Raw genomic sequence first — 17,806 nt, 5'->3', positions numbered from 1 at the left:
GGAGCAGGATCAGGAATCTATACAGGCTGTGATGTACAGACATCACGCTCCTGTTTAACCACGTAAATGCCGCTATCAGTATCAGGCCGGTTTCACACATCAGTGTCTTCGGTACGTGTAGTGACAGTTTTCTCACGTACCGGAGACACTGACACACGTAGACCCATTCAAATGAATGGGTCTATGCAGATGTCAGCGTGTTTTCACGGACCGTGTGTCCTTGTGCAAAACACGGAGACATGTCCGTTTTAACACGGACACACGGCCCGCAACACGTGATTGCACACGGAGAACTGTTCACACAGTCCTCCTTGCTCACGGACAGCCGCCGGGAAGAAGCGCTACTGTAAGCCGCTGTTCCCAGCGGCTGGTGCTGACCGTGGCTGTGATTCTTGTCTCCTGCTCTGCCTGCAGGAGAGAAGAATGAATGAAAACCCCACATGGGGTCCCCCTCATTTTCTGAACCAACCAGACGAAACTTACAGCTGGGGGCTGCATCCCTCAGCTGTCAGCTTCAGCCAGGTTGGTTGTGAAGAATAGGAGGGTCCCCACGCTGTTTATTTAATTATTTAAATAAATAATTTAAAAAAACGGTGTGGGGTCCCCCCTATTTTTGACAACCAACCTGACTAAAGCCGACAGCTGAGGGCTGATATTCTCAGGCTGGTAAGGGGCCATTGATCTTGGCCCCCCCCAGCCTAAAAAGAGCAGCCTCGAGCTGCCCAGAAAAGGCGCACACATTTTTATAATCTTTATTAAACTCGTACTTCCTTTGCGAAGTCCTCGTTCTTCTGAAAAAAAGTTGAAAATAATAAAGCAAATCTATACCTTACCTGTCCAGCGCTTATAGATTATAAAAATGTGTGTGTTGTATTCTTTCATTAAAATTATTTATTCTTATTGTGTGAGTATGTTTATTTAACCCTTTATTTACTGTAGGATTAGTAACGGATCGGTGTCTTATTGACACCTCTCCATTACTAATCCGGGCTTAATGTCACCTTATAATAGAATGGTGGCATTAACCCCTTTATTACCCCACTTGCCACCGCTACAGAGCAAGTGGGAAGAATCGGGCAAAGCTCCAGATTAGGCGCATCTAATAGATGCGCCTTTTCTGGGCAGCTGGGGGCTGCTGTTTTTAGGCTGGGGGTGCCAAGATCAATGGCCCCTTATCAGCCAGAGAATGTCAGCCCTCAGCTGTCGGCTTTAGTCAGGTTGGTTGTCAAAAATAGGGGGACCCAACGCCGTTTTTTTAAATTATTTATTTAAAATTTTTTAAAAAACAGCGTGGGGACCCCTCTATTCTTCACAACCAACCTGGCTGAAGCTGACAGCTGAAGGATGCAGCGCCCAGCTGTAGGATTCGTCTGGTTGGTTCAGAAAATGAGGGGGACCCCACGTCAGGTTTTCATTCATTCTTCTCTCCTGCCGGCAGAGCAGGAGAGCAGAATATCAGCCGCAGTCAGCACCAGCCGCTGGGAACACATGGAGGTACCACGTGTCCACATGGACACAGATAGCTCCGGTACCGGTTTTTCCGGTACCGGAATTATCTGGACGTGTGAAACCGGCCTCAGACAGCGGCATTTAGGTGTTATCTAAGACAGGGTCCATACCAATGCCCATGGATTCCCCAAATCCAGAGACACGATCGCAGGGCACCAATAGGTTGCCTGCTAAAGGAACCATCACTGCCATCTTTGTACTCCTGTGAAGCCCAGCTGGTGGCTTCATAGAAAATCTTAAATTTAAATAATTATATCTGCAGCATATTGCAGAAGTTATCAAACAATTACAGGTTCTGCAATCTTTTTCTTTTCTTTTTTTACAGTCAAAACATTGTACATAACCCATAATGGTATCAATAAAAATTACAGCTCGCCACACAAAAGAGCAAGTTCTCTTATAGCTCAGTTCATGTAGAAATTAAAAATTTACGGGTCTCGGAAAATGGCGACACAAAGTTTTGTGTTTTTTTACGTTCTGAAGTCTTTTAACCAGTAAAATAAAAATAAGCTTTATAAGTATATTATCACCATAACAGTACTCCTCTGAAGAATCATGTTGACAGGTGATTTGGTAGAGCCCTGCTTGTACCTTCTTCCTCCACCTCCACTGTCACATTTATGGACACTTGGGCATGGCCAGTCCCGTGCATCGGGGACACATCACCAGTGGGAGGCATGAGGGATGTGGTAGTGGAAGGGTACTAACAATGATTGATCAGGACATCACACAGGCTTGTGGGCAGAGAAGAGGGATGAGGAACCAGAGTGCATGAACAAGAGTTATTGGCTTGATTTAGCCGGATGATTTATTTTATCCGCCATCTGTAGCGTTTTGTGTTTTTTTTTTTCAGGAATGGATACAGAACTTGGCATTTGTATTGTTGATGTTGATGTTAATCAACATTGGGGAAAATCGTTCGTTGGATAGCATACAGCACTCCCCTGCAGAGGAGGTCGGGGCATTGGATAGAATTAACAGTTCCAACATTACGGTCGGATATGTCCGTAGTCCTCCGTCCACCAGAGAGATCATGAAGAAGGTGGCTGCGAGTAGCATAATACCAGGTAGGTGCACAGAAAGCACAAAGAGATTGAGGCAGAATTTGGATTTCATTTTAAAATACTATTCCAAAAATAAAAAAGTGGACACCCAGAAAGATAAATGATAGAAGCTCATCTGCCAACATAGAAACATGAGAATACCTCTGTGGTACGTACGCTACAGGTTACATTGCCGGGAGCCTTAGTGACTGGTATATGGGCTGCACACACTGGTCTGCTGTATGCCATCAGGCCTTAGACTATATTCACATCACATGGTGCATGTACAATTGGCAACGATGAAAAAACCCCTTTGTTTATCTGGACCGTTTTGCCATGACCATAAGGCTACGTTCCCATGATGAGTTTTTGGTGAGTTTTTGATGGTGCATATTTTTGAAAAAAATGCAAGTGATGTTACTTGATGGGTGCGGAATATCTTCAACATCAAAAACTCACTAAGAAGCTCATCGTGGGAACGTAGCCTAATGGTGCAAGTTTGTTCACATGTATAAGCATTAGGGTGTATCTACTTGAGAAATTTTCTTTGTGGTTTATTTCACGCAATTTTTAATGATTTTGTTGCAAATTTGCCACATTTATGAAACATTTGGGAAAAAAGTCACAGTATTCAGCCATATTGTGCTTTTTTGCAGAGATTGTTGCATATTGTTGCAAAGCACCACCGATCTACAGTGATTTTTCAAAAAATAGGGCAAAAAACACATATTGGAAATTAACCATTGGATGATTTTGCGATAATACTGACAAATCTACTTTTTTTGTCATTTGACCTCACTATCAACCTGTTCATCTCTCATAGGACTGGCACATTATGACATCAGGTCTCATTACACTCCCAGTTTTAATGAAACATTCCCATAAAAGTTAAAAGGAAATCACCAGTCTCAACAGATGTCACGATCAGGGGTGTGACCTTTGGCCGCACACGGCTATCACACGTACAGGGGGGCTTATCTTAGTTATCCCACCGCTGCCACAATGTGTTACAAAATGTCGGGATTTATGTATATCCCACTTTCCAGATCCGCTTTGGAACTTGCAGCTCTTCAGCGCTCCCTTTACCCTCAGGTCAGTCAGGGAACTGCACCTAGGATAATTAGTCGACGGACGGGCTACTTGTTGTACACTGGTTATTTGGCACGCTGCAGCGACGGAATTATAAATGCTTTGGCCGCAGCCACACAATCAGCTTATAAAACCCGCTCTGTCACTGCCAACCCTACCCACCTAGCCAAAACACACTTTGCTGCCACCAGCTTCCGATTTCTATATTAATATTTTAAATTAATACAGGGGTTCCGAGGCCAACCCAAATTAGTAGCGTAATCAACTTCAGGCACGTGTAAATTCGTCATAGAACATAGAGAACGACTAGTAATAATTTTATATTTTACTCCAATAGGTAGGCAGTGTTTACAAAAGGTTTAAAAAGATTTTACAATGTGACACAATTAAATTATGTACACAGCAATTACAAATAAAAAAAAAGGATTAACAGAAGAAAAGAGGCACTCACAAGTTACTTAGATAATTTCAGGCAAAACCATGCTGGTGGGAAGAGCCAAACGTCACAATGCATTGAGGGGTCTGGATGCAGCAGTTTCCCAGGCTAGAATGAGGGCTGTCCTGTGTGAAAGTGACTTATACCCCTGGGCTTGTGACATCACTAAAGGAGCTGCCTTGTGGCGGTCCTCCCCCTGCTTTCCAAGTTACACTCTGGCTAGGAAAACTATAATAATCATATCTCACAGAGGGTATCTCGTTTAGAAGCTTGTCGCTGGCGTTCATTGAAACTCGGATTCCGTTGAAGTTAGAACTGGAAAAAACACAGGCTAAATAGTCCTGTCGAAAAACGTCCCAGATATGTAGTTTTCATTTTTCTATCACAACCTCACATCGTTTTATGACCAAATAATTAGATTCTCATTATTGTCTATGGGAAGTCAGAGCACATGGGAAGACAAAAGCGCTCCCTGCTGTGAGGAGGGAAATCACTCACTGGTGTCTCAGGTTACACTGAGTGTGTGTGTGTGAAGAAATCTCCCCTGGAGTGGGATGGGGTCACAGCTGCAGCGTGTGACAAGGGGGAAGGGAGGTGAGGTTGTCTCTGTGCAGCTATGAATCGTTCTAGGAAAGTGTAATAACAAGGAAAATGATACATGATAGGTACATTTTCATTACAACAGGGAGTTCTGTTCATGGTGCAACTTTCTATTGTATAGGGCTATATACATGTAATGTGATTGTATGTGATGGACACCTATATGTATGCTGTGCTCTACACAAAGGACACTATTACATGTAGTCATTACACATACATTGTGTTACGTGTCACAGAACCACTCAGCACCCAGAATATGTTGTGCAGTTATATGTATGTATAATAGGTTCCATGTGAGATGCATGTCCCTAATGCATCAGTTCCCAGGCTGCACCCCTGGGCAGAGGGGACACGATATTCTCCTTTTGTCCGCCCTCCCCCCACCTTTGTAATTCCCACAGTAAACATCGGCAGGCTCCGGCCACCTGCGGCTTTTGTAATGTATGTCTGGCCTGCCGCTTTTCTATTGGCCGGCCCTCTGTATCTGTGTGATATATTCTGTGTCCTGTGAGTTAAGTGTTGTCAGACTGGAAATAAATGGAGAAGCAGTGATCTTTTATATGCGCCCATGTAACCAAGGAATTCCAGCCAGCGTCATTCATTCAGACTCCAGCCAACGCAGAGCGGACCTCCGAAAACACGGCGTGGTACTGAAAGAGGTACCCCAGCTTGGTAGACCCCGTTACACTGGTGGCAGCAGTGGGATATGATACCCCTTCTACAGGAGGAAAGGAATGAATGGAAAACAACTACCAGAAGTTAAAGAGGACTACATTAAAAGATCTGGTGGAAGCCAGAGGGTTGATCACAACAACAAAACAAAGGCGGAATTGATAGCAGCCATCATGGAACACGACAGAGCAGCACCCCCCAATGTGAACGTGGAGGAGACCGAATTCCAGAGGGAGGTAAAGAACAGATTGGCGTTCTGTGGCCCAAACCCTGCGGTAGAGATCATACGAGAGGTGATGGCTGATGTGCGTACTGATCTGAAGGAAAAGATGGCCGAGCAGACCAGGATAGAGCTAGCCAAGATGGAGATGGCAGAGCGGACCAAAGTGGAGCTGGTCAAGATGGAGCTGGGAGAGCGGAGAGAGGAGAGTCAGCAAGCAGGGGGAGCTCTGGCCTTCGACCAGGTACCTTCAACAGTAAGCCACAAAAAGATCCAGTGTAATGCCTTCTGACAGTTGGGGGAGGCAGAGGAAGACATTGATGGCTTTCTGCAGGACTGTGAGCGGCAGTGTGCCCTTCATCAAGTGAAGCCGGAGGAACGGGTTCAGATTCTGGCCAGCAAGCTGACAGGCCGGGCAGCGGACGCCTATCGCACGGTACCTGATGAGGACTTTATGGACTATGAGCGGATCAAAGAAGTGATCTTGGCCCGGTATGCGCTGAAACCAGAGGCATACCGCCAAAAGTTCCGCGGACTTATAAAACGCGTAACCGATACCCACGCTGAATGGGCCTGTAAATTACGGCAGTCACTGCTACAGTGGGCACAAGGGAGCCAAGCAACCACTAAGGAGGACGTCCTCCAGCTCTTCTTGTTAGAACGATTCTTTAATGGACTAACCCCCGAGACACAGGAATGGCTTCGGGACAGGCGGCCAATGACTCTTAAGGAAGCTGCTCGTCTGGCCGATGAACATCATGATGCCAGGAGGCCGCAGTTGTCCAGATCAAAGATGGTCACTAGGGGCCGGCCCATGGACCTGGAGGGCCCCAAACCACTGAAGATTGTAGGGGGACCAGCTAGAAACCCGGCCTACCACAGTCCCCCTGGGGCACGATTCCACACCTGCCGTCAGCTGGGCCACCTGCAAAGACAATGTCCCAACCGGACTCAGCAAACCCAGTGGCCAAAGGCGGGAACAGCTACCTTCAGCTGGGCTGCTGTACACTGCTACCAAGGCGAAGCTGACCCGACATTGGGGGCTACGACTAACCAAGGGGTGGAAGAGATGGAGGAAGTGCTGCATGAAGTAGACCCCGTGCAGGCAGCCCTGGCAGATAATCGACAACAGCATCGACAGGTCGTGTGGGTTAATGGGAAACGTATGCAGGGACTAAGAGATTCCGGAGCAACTTTGACGCTTGTGAAGCCTCATCTCGTCCGGGACCAAGAGAAGACGGACCGGACAGTGGCAGTCCGTGTAGCAGGGGGAGCCATATATCGACTGCCCACTGCCAGGATTCACCTGAACTGGGGAGTCGGGGATGGCCTTGTTGAGGTCGGCTTGATGGAGGATTTGCCTGCAGACGTCTTGCTGGGAAATGACTTGGGGCCCATGTTGTCTGCATTCTCGGTGGCCCCTCTGGCTGAGACATATCCTGTGACCACCCGGAGACAAGCTCGAGCTGCGGAGGCGGAATCACACTCAGAGGAGGCCCAGGTAAGACATCCCAGCCCTACACGTACTCCCATAGCCAGACACATTTCTTTGGCCACCCCAGATGAATTTAAGAGGGAGTTACTTGAGGATCCTTCATTAGAGGGATATCGTGGGAAGGCACAGGAGGGGAGAGGGGTACTGGAAGGTGAACAGTTTGTATGGAAGCAGGGACTCCTCTACCGGATCACAGAGCAGCACCACACAGGGACGAACCCCACTATAAAACGACAGCTGGTAGTTCCCAAGAAGTATAGGCAGGAGCTACTGCGAATCTCTCATGACATACCCTTAGCCGGGCACTTCGGCATCAGTTGCACCAGGCATCGTCTGACACAAAACTTCTTTTGGCCGGGGGTAACCTATGATGTTCGTCAGTACTGCCAGACCTGTGACAGTTGCCAGCACATTGGCAAGAGGGGGAATCGATGCAAGGCCAAATTATGCCTGTGACGAACAGCCCACCACTGTTCGCCCAATACGGAGACTAACGGGGGTCCCGCTGCCACCAAAACGCGACAGACAGCGGACCCTGTGTCACCACTATGTCACAATCCCACCACTGACACGGGTGTATCAGCGGACGGAGGGACGTGACACACTGCCGGCACACGGCTATCACAGGTGCAGTGGGGGCTTATCTTAGTTATCCCACCACTGGCACCATGTGACGAAAATATCCAGCAAGCTAATCTCGCTCTACAATTTGCTGCAGGGGGGTATTTTGGATGCCCCACCACTGCTATCAATCTTCTAAGTACTGCGGGGAGTTATGTACATCCCACTTTCTCAGTTCCACTTTGGAACTCGCAGCTCTCCGGCGCCCCCTTACCCTCAGGTCAGTCAGGGAACTGCACCTAGGATAATTAGTCGCCGGACGGGCTGCTTGTTGTGAACCAGCAATTAGGCTTCTGCAGTCAGGGAATTATCAATGCTGTGGCCGCAGCCCCTCACTCAGCAATATAAGACCCTTCTGGACTGCCAGCAAGCCGCAATAACCGTACACAACGCGCTGCGCTGCCACCAGCTCCTGGTTTCTCCACTTAAAAGCATTACCTCTCGGTAATCGGCCATGCGCACCTCAGCAGGTTCGCCCCGGCGGGACAACCCATCGGCATTGCCGTTTTCCCTGCCCTTCCGATGTTTTACAGTAAAGTCGTACTGTTGAAGGGCAAGGCTCCAGCGGAGCAACCTTCCATTGGTTCCGGACACTGTGTGCAACCAGCTCAGAGGGTTGTGGTCAGTTACCACCGTGAAGGCGCGCCCGTACAGGTAGGGCTGCAAACATTGCAGTGCCCACACCATGGCCAGACACTCCTTCTTGATGGTTGAGTATGCCACTTCCCTCGGCAGAAGTTTCCGGCTCAGGTACAAAACGGGGTACTCCTGGTCCCCCGAGTCGACCTGGCTGAGCACAGCACCGAGGCCAAACTCGCTGGCGTCGGTCTGTACCAGAAACGGGCGACTGCTGTCGACTGCTCTCAACACTGGAGAGCTGCACAGGGCTGCTTTCAAAGCTTGGAAAGCCGCCTCACAGTCATCTGTCCAGTTGACTGTTTGGGGTAGCCTCTGCTTGGTGAGGTCAGTCAAGGGTTTTGCAAGGGAGCTATAGTCCTGCACGAACCGCCTATAGTACCCTGCAGTGCCCAAGAAGGACTTCACCTGTTTCTTGGTCCTGGGGGTGGGCCAGGACACGATTGCGTCCACCTTTTCTGGCTCCGGACTCATGAAACCCCGCCTACCCGGTGCCCCAGGTAGTGGACCTTGTGCATGCCTATCTGGCACTTTCCCGGCTTGATAGTCAGACCTGCCTGGTGAAGACGCTTGAGCACCTCCTGGAGGTGCTGAAGGTGTTCCTCCCAGGTGGAACTGAAGATGGCAATATCGTCTAAGTATGCCACCGCGTACTCCTCCAGTCCCCGAAGCAGGTGGTTGACTATCCGCTGGAAAGTGGCAGGGGCATTTTTCATGCCGAAGGGCATGACTATGGACTCGTACAGTCCAAAGGGGGTGATAAAGGCAGATTTCTCCTGCGCCTCAGGGCTCAGGGGAATCTGCCAGTATCCCCGACTCAAATCCATGATGGATATGTACTCGGCTTTCGCCAACCGCTCAAGCAAATCCTCGATGCGCGGCATTGGGTGGGCATCAGAGGTTGTTATGGCATTGAGCCCCCTGTAGTCCACGCAGAATCGGGTGGTTCGATCCTTTTTAGGCACGAGGACTACAGGTGAAGCCCACGCGCTTTTTGACCGTCGAATCACCCCTAGCCTTAACATCTCATCGATCTCTTGGCGCATGACTTGTTGCACCACCTCAGAGATCCGATAAGGTGTTCGCCGTAATGGGGCGTGATTCCCGGTGTCCACCTCATGAACCGCTAACTCCGTCCTCCCAGGTTGGTTGGTGAACACGTCCCGGAAGGGTTCCAGAATGGCCATGAACTGCAACCGCTGGGATACGGTTAGCAAACCACTTATCTCCATGTCCTCCATGGACCCATCAGCCTTGGCTTGGACCAGCACGTCCAGGAGGGGATCTTCCTCCCCATCCTCTGAGAGATTGCAGACCGGTAGGACGCAAGCTTCACGTTCGTAGTGCGCCTTCAGCATGTTGACGTGAAAGGTCTTGCGCCTACCCCGAGCATGGTCAAGCGTGACCACGTAGGTGACCGGGTTGAGCTGTTGGTGGACGACGTATGGGCCTTCCCAGGCTGCCTGAAGCTTATCCGTTGGTACAGGGACCAGCACCCACACCTTTTGACCCACCTGGTAGGTCCGCTCTCGGGCGTTCTGGTCGTACCAGTGCTTCTGGTCAGCCTGAGCCTGCGTCATGTTGTCATGCACCAACTGCGTCAAGGTCTGCATCTTGTCACGGAAGCGCATGATATAATCCACAATGGACACTTCTGTGGGGTTTGGCTCATCTTCCCAGGATTCTCTTATCAACCCAAGGGGTCGCCGGACTCGCCTGCCATACAGGAGCTCGAAGGGGGAGAACCCGGTCGAGGCCTGCGGAACTTCTCTGTAAGCGAACAGCAGGTGTGGGAGGTACCGCTCCCAGTCGCGCCCTTGGGTCTCAACCAGTATGCGGAGCATCTGTTTGAGGGTACCGTTGAAGCGTCCACACAAACCATTAGTCTGTGGGTGATACGCACTCGATACCAGGTTCTTCACCTGCATTTTCTCACAGAGAGCCTCCATTAGGAGAGACATGAATTGGGTCCCTGGATCGGTAAGCATCTCCCTGGGAAATCCTACCCTTGAAAAGATGGTCACCAGTGCATCAGCCACCTTATCTGCCCTGGTTGAAGACAGAGCTACTGCCTCTGGGTACCGGGTAGCGTAGTCTACCACGGTGAGAATGTATCGCTTTCCAGAGCTGCTGGGGACGGCCAGCGGGCCTACAATGTCCATCGTGATTCTCTGGAAAGGCTCCTCTATCACCGGCAAAGGAATAAGGGGAGCCTTAAGAGCAGGCCCCGCCTTACCCACTTTTTGACAGGTGGCACAGGAGCGGCAGTAGTGTGTTACATCTGTCCCCATCTTGGGCCAATAGAAGTGTTGAGACAGCCGTGCCTTTGTTTTGGTGATCCCCAAGTGTCCAGCGAGTGGAAACTCATGGGCAATCCGCAACAACTCAGTTCTGAACTGTAGGGGAACGACTAGCTGTCTCTCCCTCAACCACTCCTTTTGGGGATCTCTGGGTACTGTCTCCCGGTACAATCTTCCTCGTTCCCAGAACACCCTCTCCTTATCAGACTCGGAGGTGGGCGTCTTGGCGAGACCTCTCAATTTCTCCAGACTCTCATCTGAGTGCAGAGCAGCCTGGAACTCCTTGCTGGAGGCTGCCAGAAGTGACGTCAGGGTACCTTCCTTACTGGGACCCTCTGGAACCGGCTCTGGGTTCACCTCTGGTTCAGTCTCTCCTGTAGCAGCAGAGGGTCCAGAAGACAGTGCGTTACCTGCGATCTGGGCACTCTGCCTGCGTGTGACAGCTGCTATGTATGCTGCCTCCCTGGGGATTTCTACAGACCCACCAGCCGGTGCTGCCCTGGGCTCTACCTCCCCATCCACCCCCAACACTTCAGGAGCAGTGCTACTTATGGGCCAGTTACCTTCCTCGGTGGCACTGGTCAGTTGCATGGCATTACCTTCCTCATGGTCCCCATGCACCTCCCTATTTCCTTGAGCACCATTGCTTGCTCCTGCCAGGGGTTCCTCAGCCGTCTCACTCCGCAGAGTGACGGGGCTGAGCACTTCGGTACCTGTGGACACATCTACCGTTTCAAAGAAAGGGTTAACGGGTTCAATCGGCACAGATACATCAACATCATTATCACCATTCCTAGGACAAAAATGGTTATCAGATTGCTTTGGTACATTCACATCACCATCAGCATCATCAGCATCAGGGTTAACGTTACCCTTATTATCAGATTGGGGAAGGGTGTCAGGGACATAGTATGCAACCATCCGCCCCAAGTCAGTCGCAAATAAAACATCAGTGGGCAGGTTTTCAGACACTCCCACCTCCCTCAACCCGCTCCCAGCACCCCAATCAAGAAAAACCCGGGCCACTGGCAAGGGACAACGGGTGCCTCCAATCCCGGTGACAGTCAGGGTTTTCCCCTCAACAAACTCTTCAGGGGCCGCCAGTCCAGGACGGATGAGGGTTCGTTCAGCCCCGGTGTCCTTGAGGCCTGTAGCAAGACGGGCCCCCACCTGAACAGGTTGAACGTTGTCGTCAGCCCTCCCAACCACACCTCCCACCAAAAGAACAGAGGCGTTGGGCCCGGGGGCCTTGGCTGGGGGGTTCTTCGGCCTATTCGGACAGGCGTAAAAGAAGTGACCAGGCCGCTGGCAGTGGTGACACAGGCGACTGTCAGTAGCCGGCCTGTTGTTGGCAACAGGGACAGGGCCTCCTGAGGGACGGCTAGCTGGGGCATTGGGGTTGGGTGCAGGCTTACCCCCTCTCCAGCTGGTGGTGACTGGCCTCCGCGTCTCTGGCTTCCGGTTGGCCTCGTAGTTGTCGGCGATCTGCGCCGCTTTGTCCGCATTTGTTGGTTCGCGGTCCAGGATGAACTGTCGGACCTCAGCTGGGCAGAGATGCAGGAACTGGTCTTTGATCATCAGGTCCCATAGCTGCTCAAAGGATTCAACGGACAGTCCATGGATCCACTGGTCAAAGTGGGTCCTGAGTCCTTGCACCACATCACTGTAGCTATCGTGTGGGCCACGTTGGAGGTGCCGGAACTTCTTTCGGTATACCTCAGGTGTCAGCCGGTATTTGGCGATCAGCGCCTGCTTTATGGCGTCATAGTCGTCATCGGCTTCTGGCGGAAGAGAAGTAAAGGCCTCCAGGGCTTTGCCTTTTAGCCCTGGGGTCAAGTACCTTGCCCTTTGGTCTCTAGGCAGCTGGTACTGTCTGCAGGCTTTCTCAAAGGCTCGCAGAAACGTGTCCAAGTCCCCGTCCTTTTCCATCACGGGAAAATGCTCTGGCCGGGGTTTAGGAGTCTGGACGCTGCTGGGCTCCCTGCTTCGGGCTGTGGGGGCATTCCACCCCCGCTGGAGCATCTCCAGCTCATGGGCTCTCTGAGCTTGGCGCTCGGCTTGGGCCTCCTGCCGGTATAGCTGGATCATCTGCAGACGTCCCACATGGTCTTCGGCAGGGAGTTGCTGCAGGGCCAATTGCAGATAGGGATCCAGGACTTCCTGGCTTCCGGACTGCACCAGCTGGACCCCTGCGGCTGCACCATCGGCACTGGTGCTGCCTTCTGCGCCCTGGCTCTCTTCCCATTGCACTAGAGCCGTGACCAACTGGGCTTTGGTCTTGTCGGTGACATCAATCTGCCTTGACGTGCACAGGGACCTCATGGTGTCCTTATTAAGCTGCTTATAATAAGATTCTTCCCGCGTAGCCATGGTTGCCAAATAAAAGATAGGAAAGCAAAACGAAGAAACAGGAGGGGATACTTGCACGTACACAAAAATGTCTCAGGACTAATAACCACTGAGTCTGTTTTCCAAAACCTATGATGCAGGATTCGCGCAGGAACCGTGCAGGTTTTTAGTGAGAGGAATGATTGCTCAATCCAAATCACTAATGCTCTAGGATTATCCCACCGCTGCCACCAATATGTAACGAACAGCCCACCGCTGTTCGCCCAATACGGAGACTAACGGGGGTCCCGCTGCCACCAAAACGCGACGGACAGCGGACCCTGTGTCACCACTATGTCACAATCCCACCACTGACACGGGTGTATCAGCGGATGGAGGGACGTGACACACTGCCGGCACACGGCTATCACAGGTGCAGTGGGGGCTTATCTTAGTTATCCCACCACTGGCACCATGTGATGAAAATATCCAGCAAGCTAATCTTGCTCTACAATTTTCTGCAAGGGGGTATTTTGGATGCCCCACCACTGCTACCAATCTTCTAAGTACTGCGGGGAGTTATGTACATCCCACTTTCTCAGTTCCACTTTGGAACTCGCAGCTCTCCGGCGCCCCCTTACCCTCAGGTCAGTCAGGGAACTGCACCTAGGATAATTAGTCGCCGGACGGGCTGCTTGTTGTGAACCAGCAATTAGGCTTCTGCAGTCAGGGAATTATCAATGCTGTGGCCGCAGCCCCTCACTCAGCAATATAAGACCCTTCTGGACTGCCAGCAAGCCGCAATAACCGTACACAACGCGCTGCGCTGCCACCAGATCCTGGTTTCTCCGCTTAAGTTATAGACTCAAGGGAGGGGTTCGAAGCCAACCCGACAATTTAGTAGCGATTATCTAACAAAGGCGTATAGTTCGATTCTTAGAGCATGGAGACAGAACTAAATATTAAATCATTTATACAGATAAAAGTTGCTATAAAATTGAGACATTACATATGTACAGTTACAAATATAAGATAAAAGATGGATGAACATAGAAAGTAACACTCACGGTTGTTCATGACTCTTTAGGCAAAACCAAGTGGCTGAGTGGGGGAAGGAGAAGGCGGAGCCACACATCTCCACTCATCTGGGTTCTGCTCAGAACGGACTCTGCAGCTGTTCTCAGCTGGTTTTGCCAAGGGAATGCCTTATAGACTCTGCTATGTGACATTACGGAGAGATGCATTCTGGGGTAGTCCCACCTCTCTCTTTCCAAGGTAGAAATCTTACCAAACTTTATAATCGTCATAACTTAGCGAGGGAAGCCTGCACAGACACATATATGGCATCATTGGTTGTAATTTGTCGAGTACAATCATTCAAGCCCAAATATGCAGTATTTCTGATACACCGTTTAGCAGGAACCCATATCTCAGGTTCTGATGATCCGAGAGTTTTGCAACAGGCACCACAGCGAAGCTGGGTCCACTCGAATCAAAGAAATATGATCGTTGTTTCTCTGTCATGTATGGTTTGCGAGCCAGGCTTCTTTTTAATATCTCCTATATTGATCCCAGCACACTTTCAGAGAACAAAGGGGTCTTTTCCCGCTAGCTAATTAACATTCAGAGGGAGTGGCAGGGTTGATAACATTTGGGGGGGAAGGGATTCCTACTACCTACAGTTTACAGAGTCATAGAATGGAGGATTTCTAGCACATTCCAACAGAAAACATATTTTGCAGACATTGTATATCACAATGCCCCCTCCCCATTGAGGAGGAACCATTTAGCCGAGTAGCGGTCGATCTGATAGGGCCGTTAGCCAAACCCAGTCCGTAAGGGAAAAAGTATATATTGACAGTGGTAGATTATGCCACACGGTATCCAGAGGTGGTTGTGTTACTTAACATACTGGCAGAGACGGTGTCGGCTGCCCTGCTCCAAGTGTTCTCACGGGTTGGATTTCCCCGGGAGATTATCTCGGACCAGGGTACCCAGTTTACAGCAGAGGTGACCAACCAACTGTGGAAGCTGTGCGGTGTAAAGTCCATTAGAAGCGCTCCGTACCACCCGCAAACCAGTGGGTTGTGTGAACGCTTTAACGGGACATTAAAACAGCTCATTGGGACTTTTACCAGGACATAAAGGGACTGGGAGAAATTCTTGCCACACCTCCTGTTTGCCTATCAGGAGGTGCCCCAAGAATCCACGGGGTTCTCCCCGTTCGAGCTGGTATACAGGAGACAGGTAAGGGGACCCCTAGACTTAGTGCTGGTGCACTGGGAAGGGGAGGGCCTCATAGAAGGGGAACCTATTGTACCCTATGTGCCGGAACTTCTTTCGGTATACCTCAGGTGTCAGCCGGTATTTGGCGATCAGCGCCTGCTTTATGGCGTCATAGTCGTCATCAGCTTCTGGCGGAAGAGAAGTAAATGCCTCCAGGGCTTTGCCTTTTAGCCCTGGGGTCAAGTACCTTGCCCATTGGTCTCTAGGCAGCTGGTACTGTCTGCAGGCTTTCTCAAAGGCTCGCAGAAACGTGTCCAAGTCCCCGTCCTTTTCCATCACGGGAAAATGCTCTGGCCGGGGTTTAGGAGTCTGGACGCTGCTGGGCTCCCTGCTTCGGGCTGTGGGGGCATTCCACCCCCGCTGGAGCATCTCCAGCTCATGGGCTCTCTGAGCTTGGCGCTCGGCTTGGGCCTCCTGCCGGTATAGCTGGATCATCTGCAGACGTCCCACATGGTCTTCGGCAGGGAGTTGCTGCAGGGCCAATTGCAGATAGGGATCCAGGACTTCCTGGCTTCCGGACTGCACCAGCTGGACCCCTACGGCTGCACCATCGGCACTGGTGCTGCCTTCTGCGCCCTGGCTCTCTTCCCATTGCACTAGAGCCGTGACCAACTGGGCTTTGGTCTTGTCGGTGACATCAATCTGCCTTGACGTGCACAGGGACCTCATGGTGTCCTTATTAAGCTGCTTATAATAAGATTCTTCCCGCGTAGCCATGGTTGCCAAATAAAAGATAGGAAAGCAAAACGAAGAAACGGGAGGGGATACTTGCACGTACACAAAAATGTCTCAGGACTAATAACCACTGAGTCTGTTTTCCAAAACCTATGATGCAGGATTCGCGCAGGAACCGTGCAGGTTTTTAGTGAGAGGAATGATTGCTCAATCCAAATCACTAATGCTCTAGGATTATCCCACCGCTGCCACCAATATGTAACGAACAGCCCACCGCTGTTCGCCCAATACGGAGACTAACGGGGGTCCCGCTGCCACCAAAACGCGACGGACAGCGGACCCTGTGTCACCACTATGTCACAATCCCACCACTGACACGGGTGTATCAGTGGATGGAGGGACGTGACACACTGCCGGCACACGGCTATCACAGGTGCAGTGGGGGCTTATCTTAGTTATCCCACCACTGGCACCATGTGATGAAAATATCCAGCAAGCTAATCTCGCTCTACAATTTTCTGCAAGGGGGTATTTTGGATGCCCCACCACTGCTACCAATCTTCTAAGTACTGCGGGGAGTTATGTACATCCCACTTTCTCAGTTCCACTTTGGAACTCGCAGCTCTCCGGCGCCCCCTTACCCTCAGGTCAGTCAGGGAACTGCACCTAGGATAATTAGTCGCCGAACGGGCTGCTTGTTGTGAACCAGCAATTAGGCTTCTGCAGTCAGGGAATTATCAATGCTGTGGCCGCAGCCCCTCACTCAGCAATATAAGACCCTTCTGGACTGCCAGCAAGCCGCAATAACCGTACACAGCGCGCTGTGCTGCCACCAGATCCTGGTTTCTCCGCTTAAGTTATAGACTCAAGGGAGGGGTTCGAAGCCAACCCGACAATTTAGTAGCGATTATCTAACAAAGGCGTATAGTTCGATTCTTAGAGCATGGAGACAGAACTAAATATTAAATCATTTATACAGATAAAAGTTACTATAAAATTGAGACATTACATATGTACAGTTACAAATATAAGATAAAAGATGGATGAACATAGAAAGTAACACTCACGGTTGTTCATGACTCTTTAGGCAAAACCAAGTGGCTGAGTGGGGGAAGGAGAAGGCGGAGCCACACATCTCCACTCATCTGGGTTCTGCTCAGAACGGACTCTGCAGCTGTTCTCAGCTGGTTTTGCCAAGGGAATGCCTTATAGACTCTGCTATGTGACATTACGGAGAGATGCATTCTGGGGTAGTCCCACCTCTCTCTTTCCAAGGTAGAAATCTTACCAAACTTTATAATCGTCATAACTTAGCGAGGGAAGCCCGCACAGACACATATATGGCATCATTGGTTGTAATTTGTCGAGTACAATCATTCAAGCCCAAATATGCAGTATTTCTGATACACCGTTTAGCAGGAACCCATATCTCAGGTTCTGATGATCCGAGAGTTTTGCAACAGGCACCACAGCGAAGCTGGGTCCACTCGGATCAAAGAAATATGATCGTTGTTTCTCTGTCATGTATGGTTTGCGAGCCAGGCTTCTTTTTAATATCTCCTATATTGATCCCAGCACACTTTCAGAGAACAAAGGGATCTTTTCCCGCTAGCTAATTAACATTCAGAGGGAGTGGCAGGGTTGATAACATTTGGGGGGGAAGGGATTCCTACTACCTACAGTTTACAGAGTCATAGAATGGAGGATTTCTAGCACATTCCAACAGAAAACATATTTTGCAGACATTGTATATCACAATGCCCCCTCCCCATTGTGGAGGAACCATTTAGCCGAGTAGCGGTCGATCTGATCGGGCCGTTAGCCAAACCCAGTCCGTAAGGGAAAAAGTATATATTGACAGTGGTAGATTATGCCACACGGTATCCAGAGGTGGTT

General features: G+C 50.3%; 1 protein-coding gene across 2 annotated transcripts in view; it reads left to right on the top strand.

Moving 5' to 3' along the window:
- The window catches only part of ABCA9 (ATP binding cassette subfamily A member 9), a 271,200-nt gene that overhangs the window by 15,750 nt on the left and 237,644 nt on the right, over nucleotides 1-17,806 (top strand). For both annotated transcript variants that reach the window (XM_073559967.1, XM_073559966.1), the window contains exon 3: nucleotides 2,363-2,576. In XM_073559967.1, the coding sequence (XP_073416068.1) occupies nucleotides 2,363-2,576 (214 nt within the window). The remainder of the gene's footprint in view (nucleotides 1-2,362; nucleotides 2,577-17,806) is intronic.

The sequence above is a fragment of the Dendrobates tinctorius genome, unplaced genomic scaffold (genome assembly GCF_039654945.1).
Source record: "Dendrobates tinctorius isolate UK_male_01 unplaced genomic scaffold, ASM3965494v1 ptg000014l, whole genome shotgun sequence".
NCBI classification, from domain to species: Eukaryota; Metazoa; Chordata; class Amphibia; order Anura; family Dendrobatidae; genus Dendrobates; species Dendrobates tinctorius.
The sequence above is the reverse complement of the archived record's forward strand: the minus strand, read 5'-3'. Positions and strand labels throughout refer to the sequence as shown.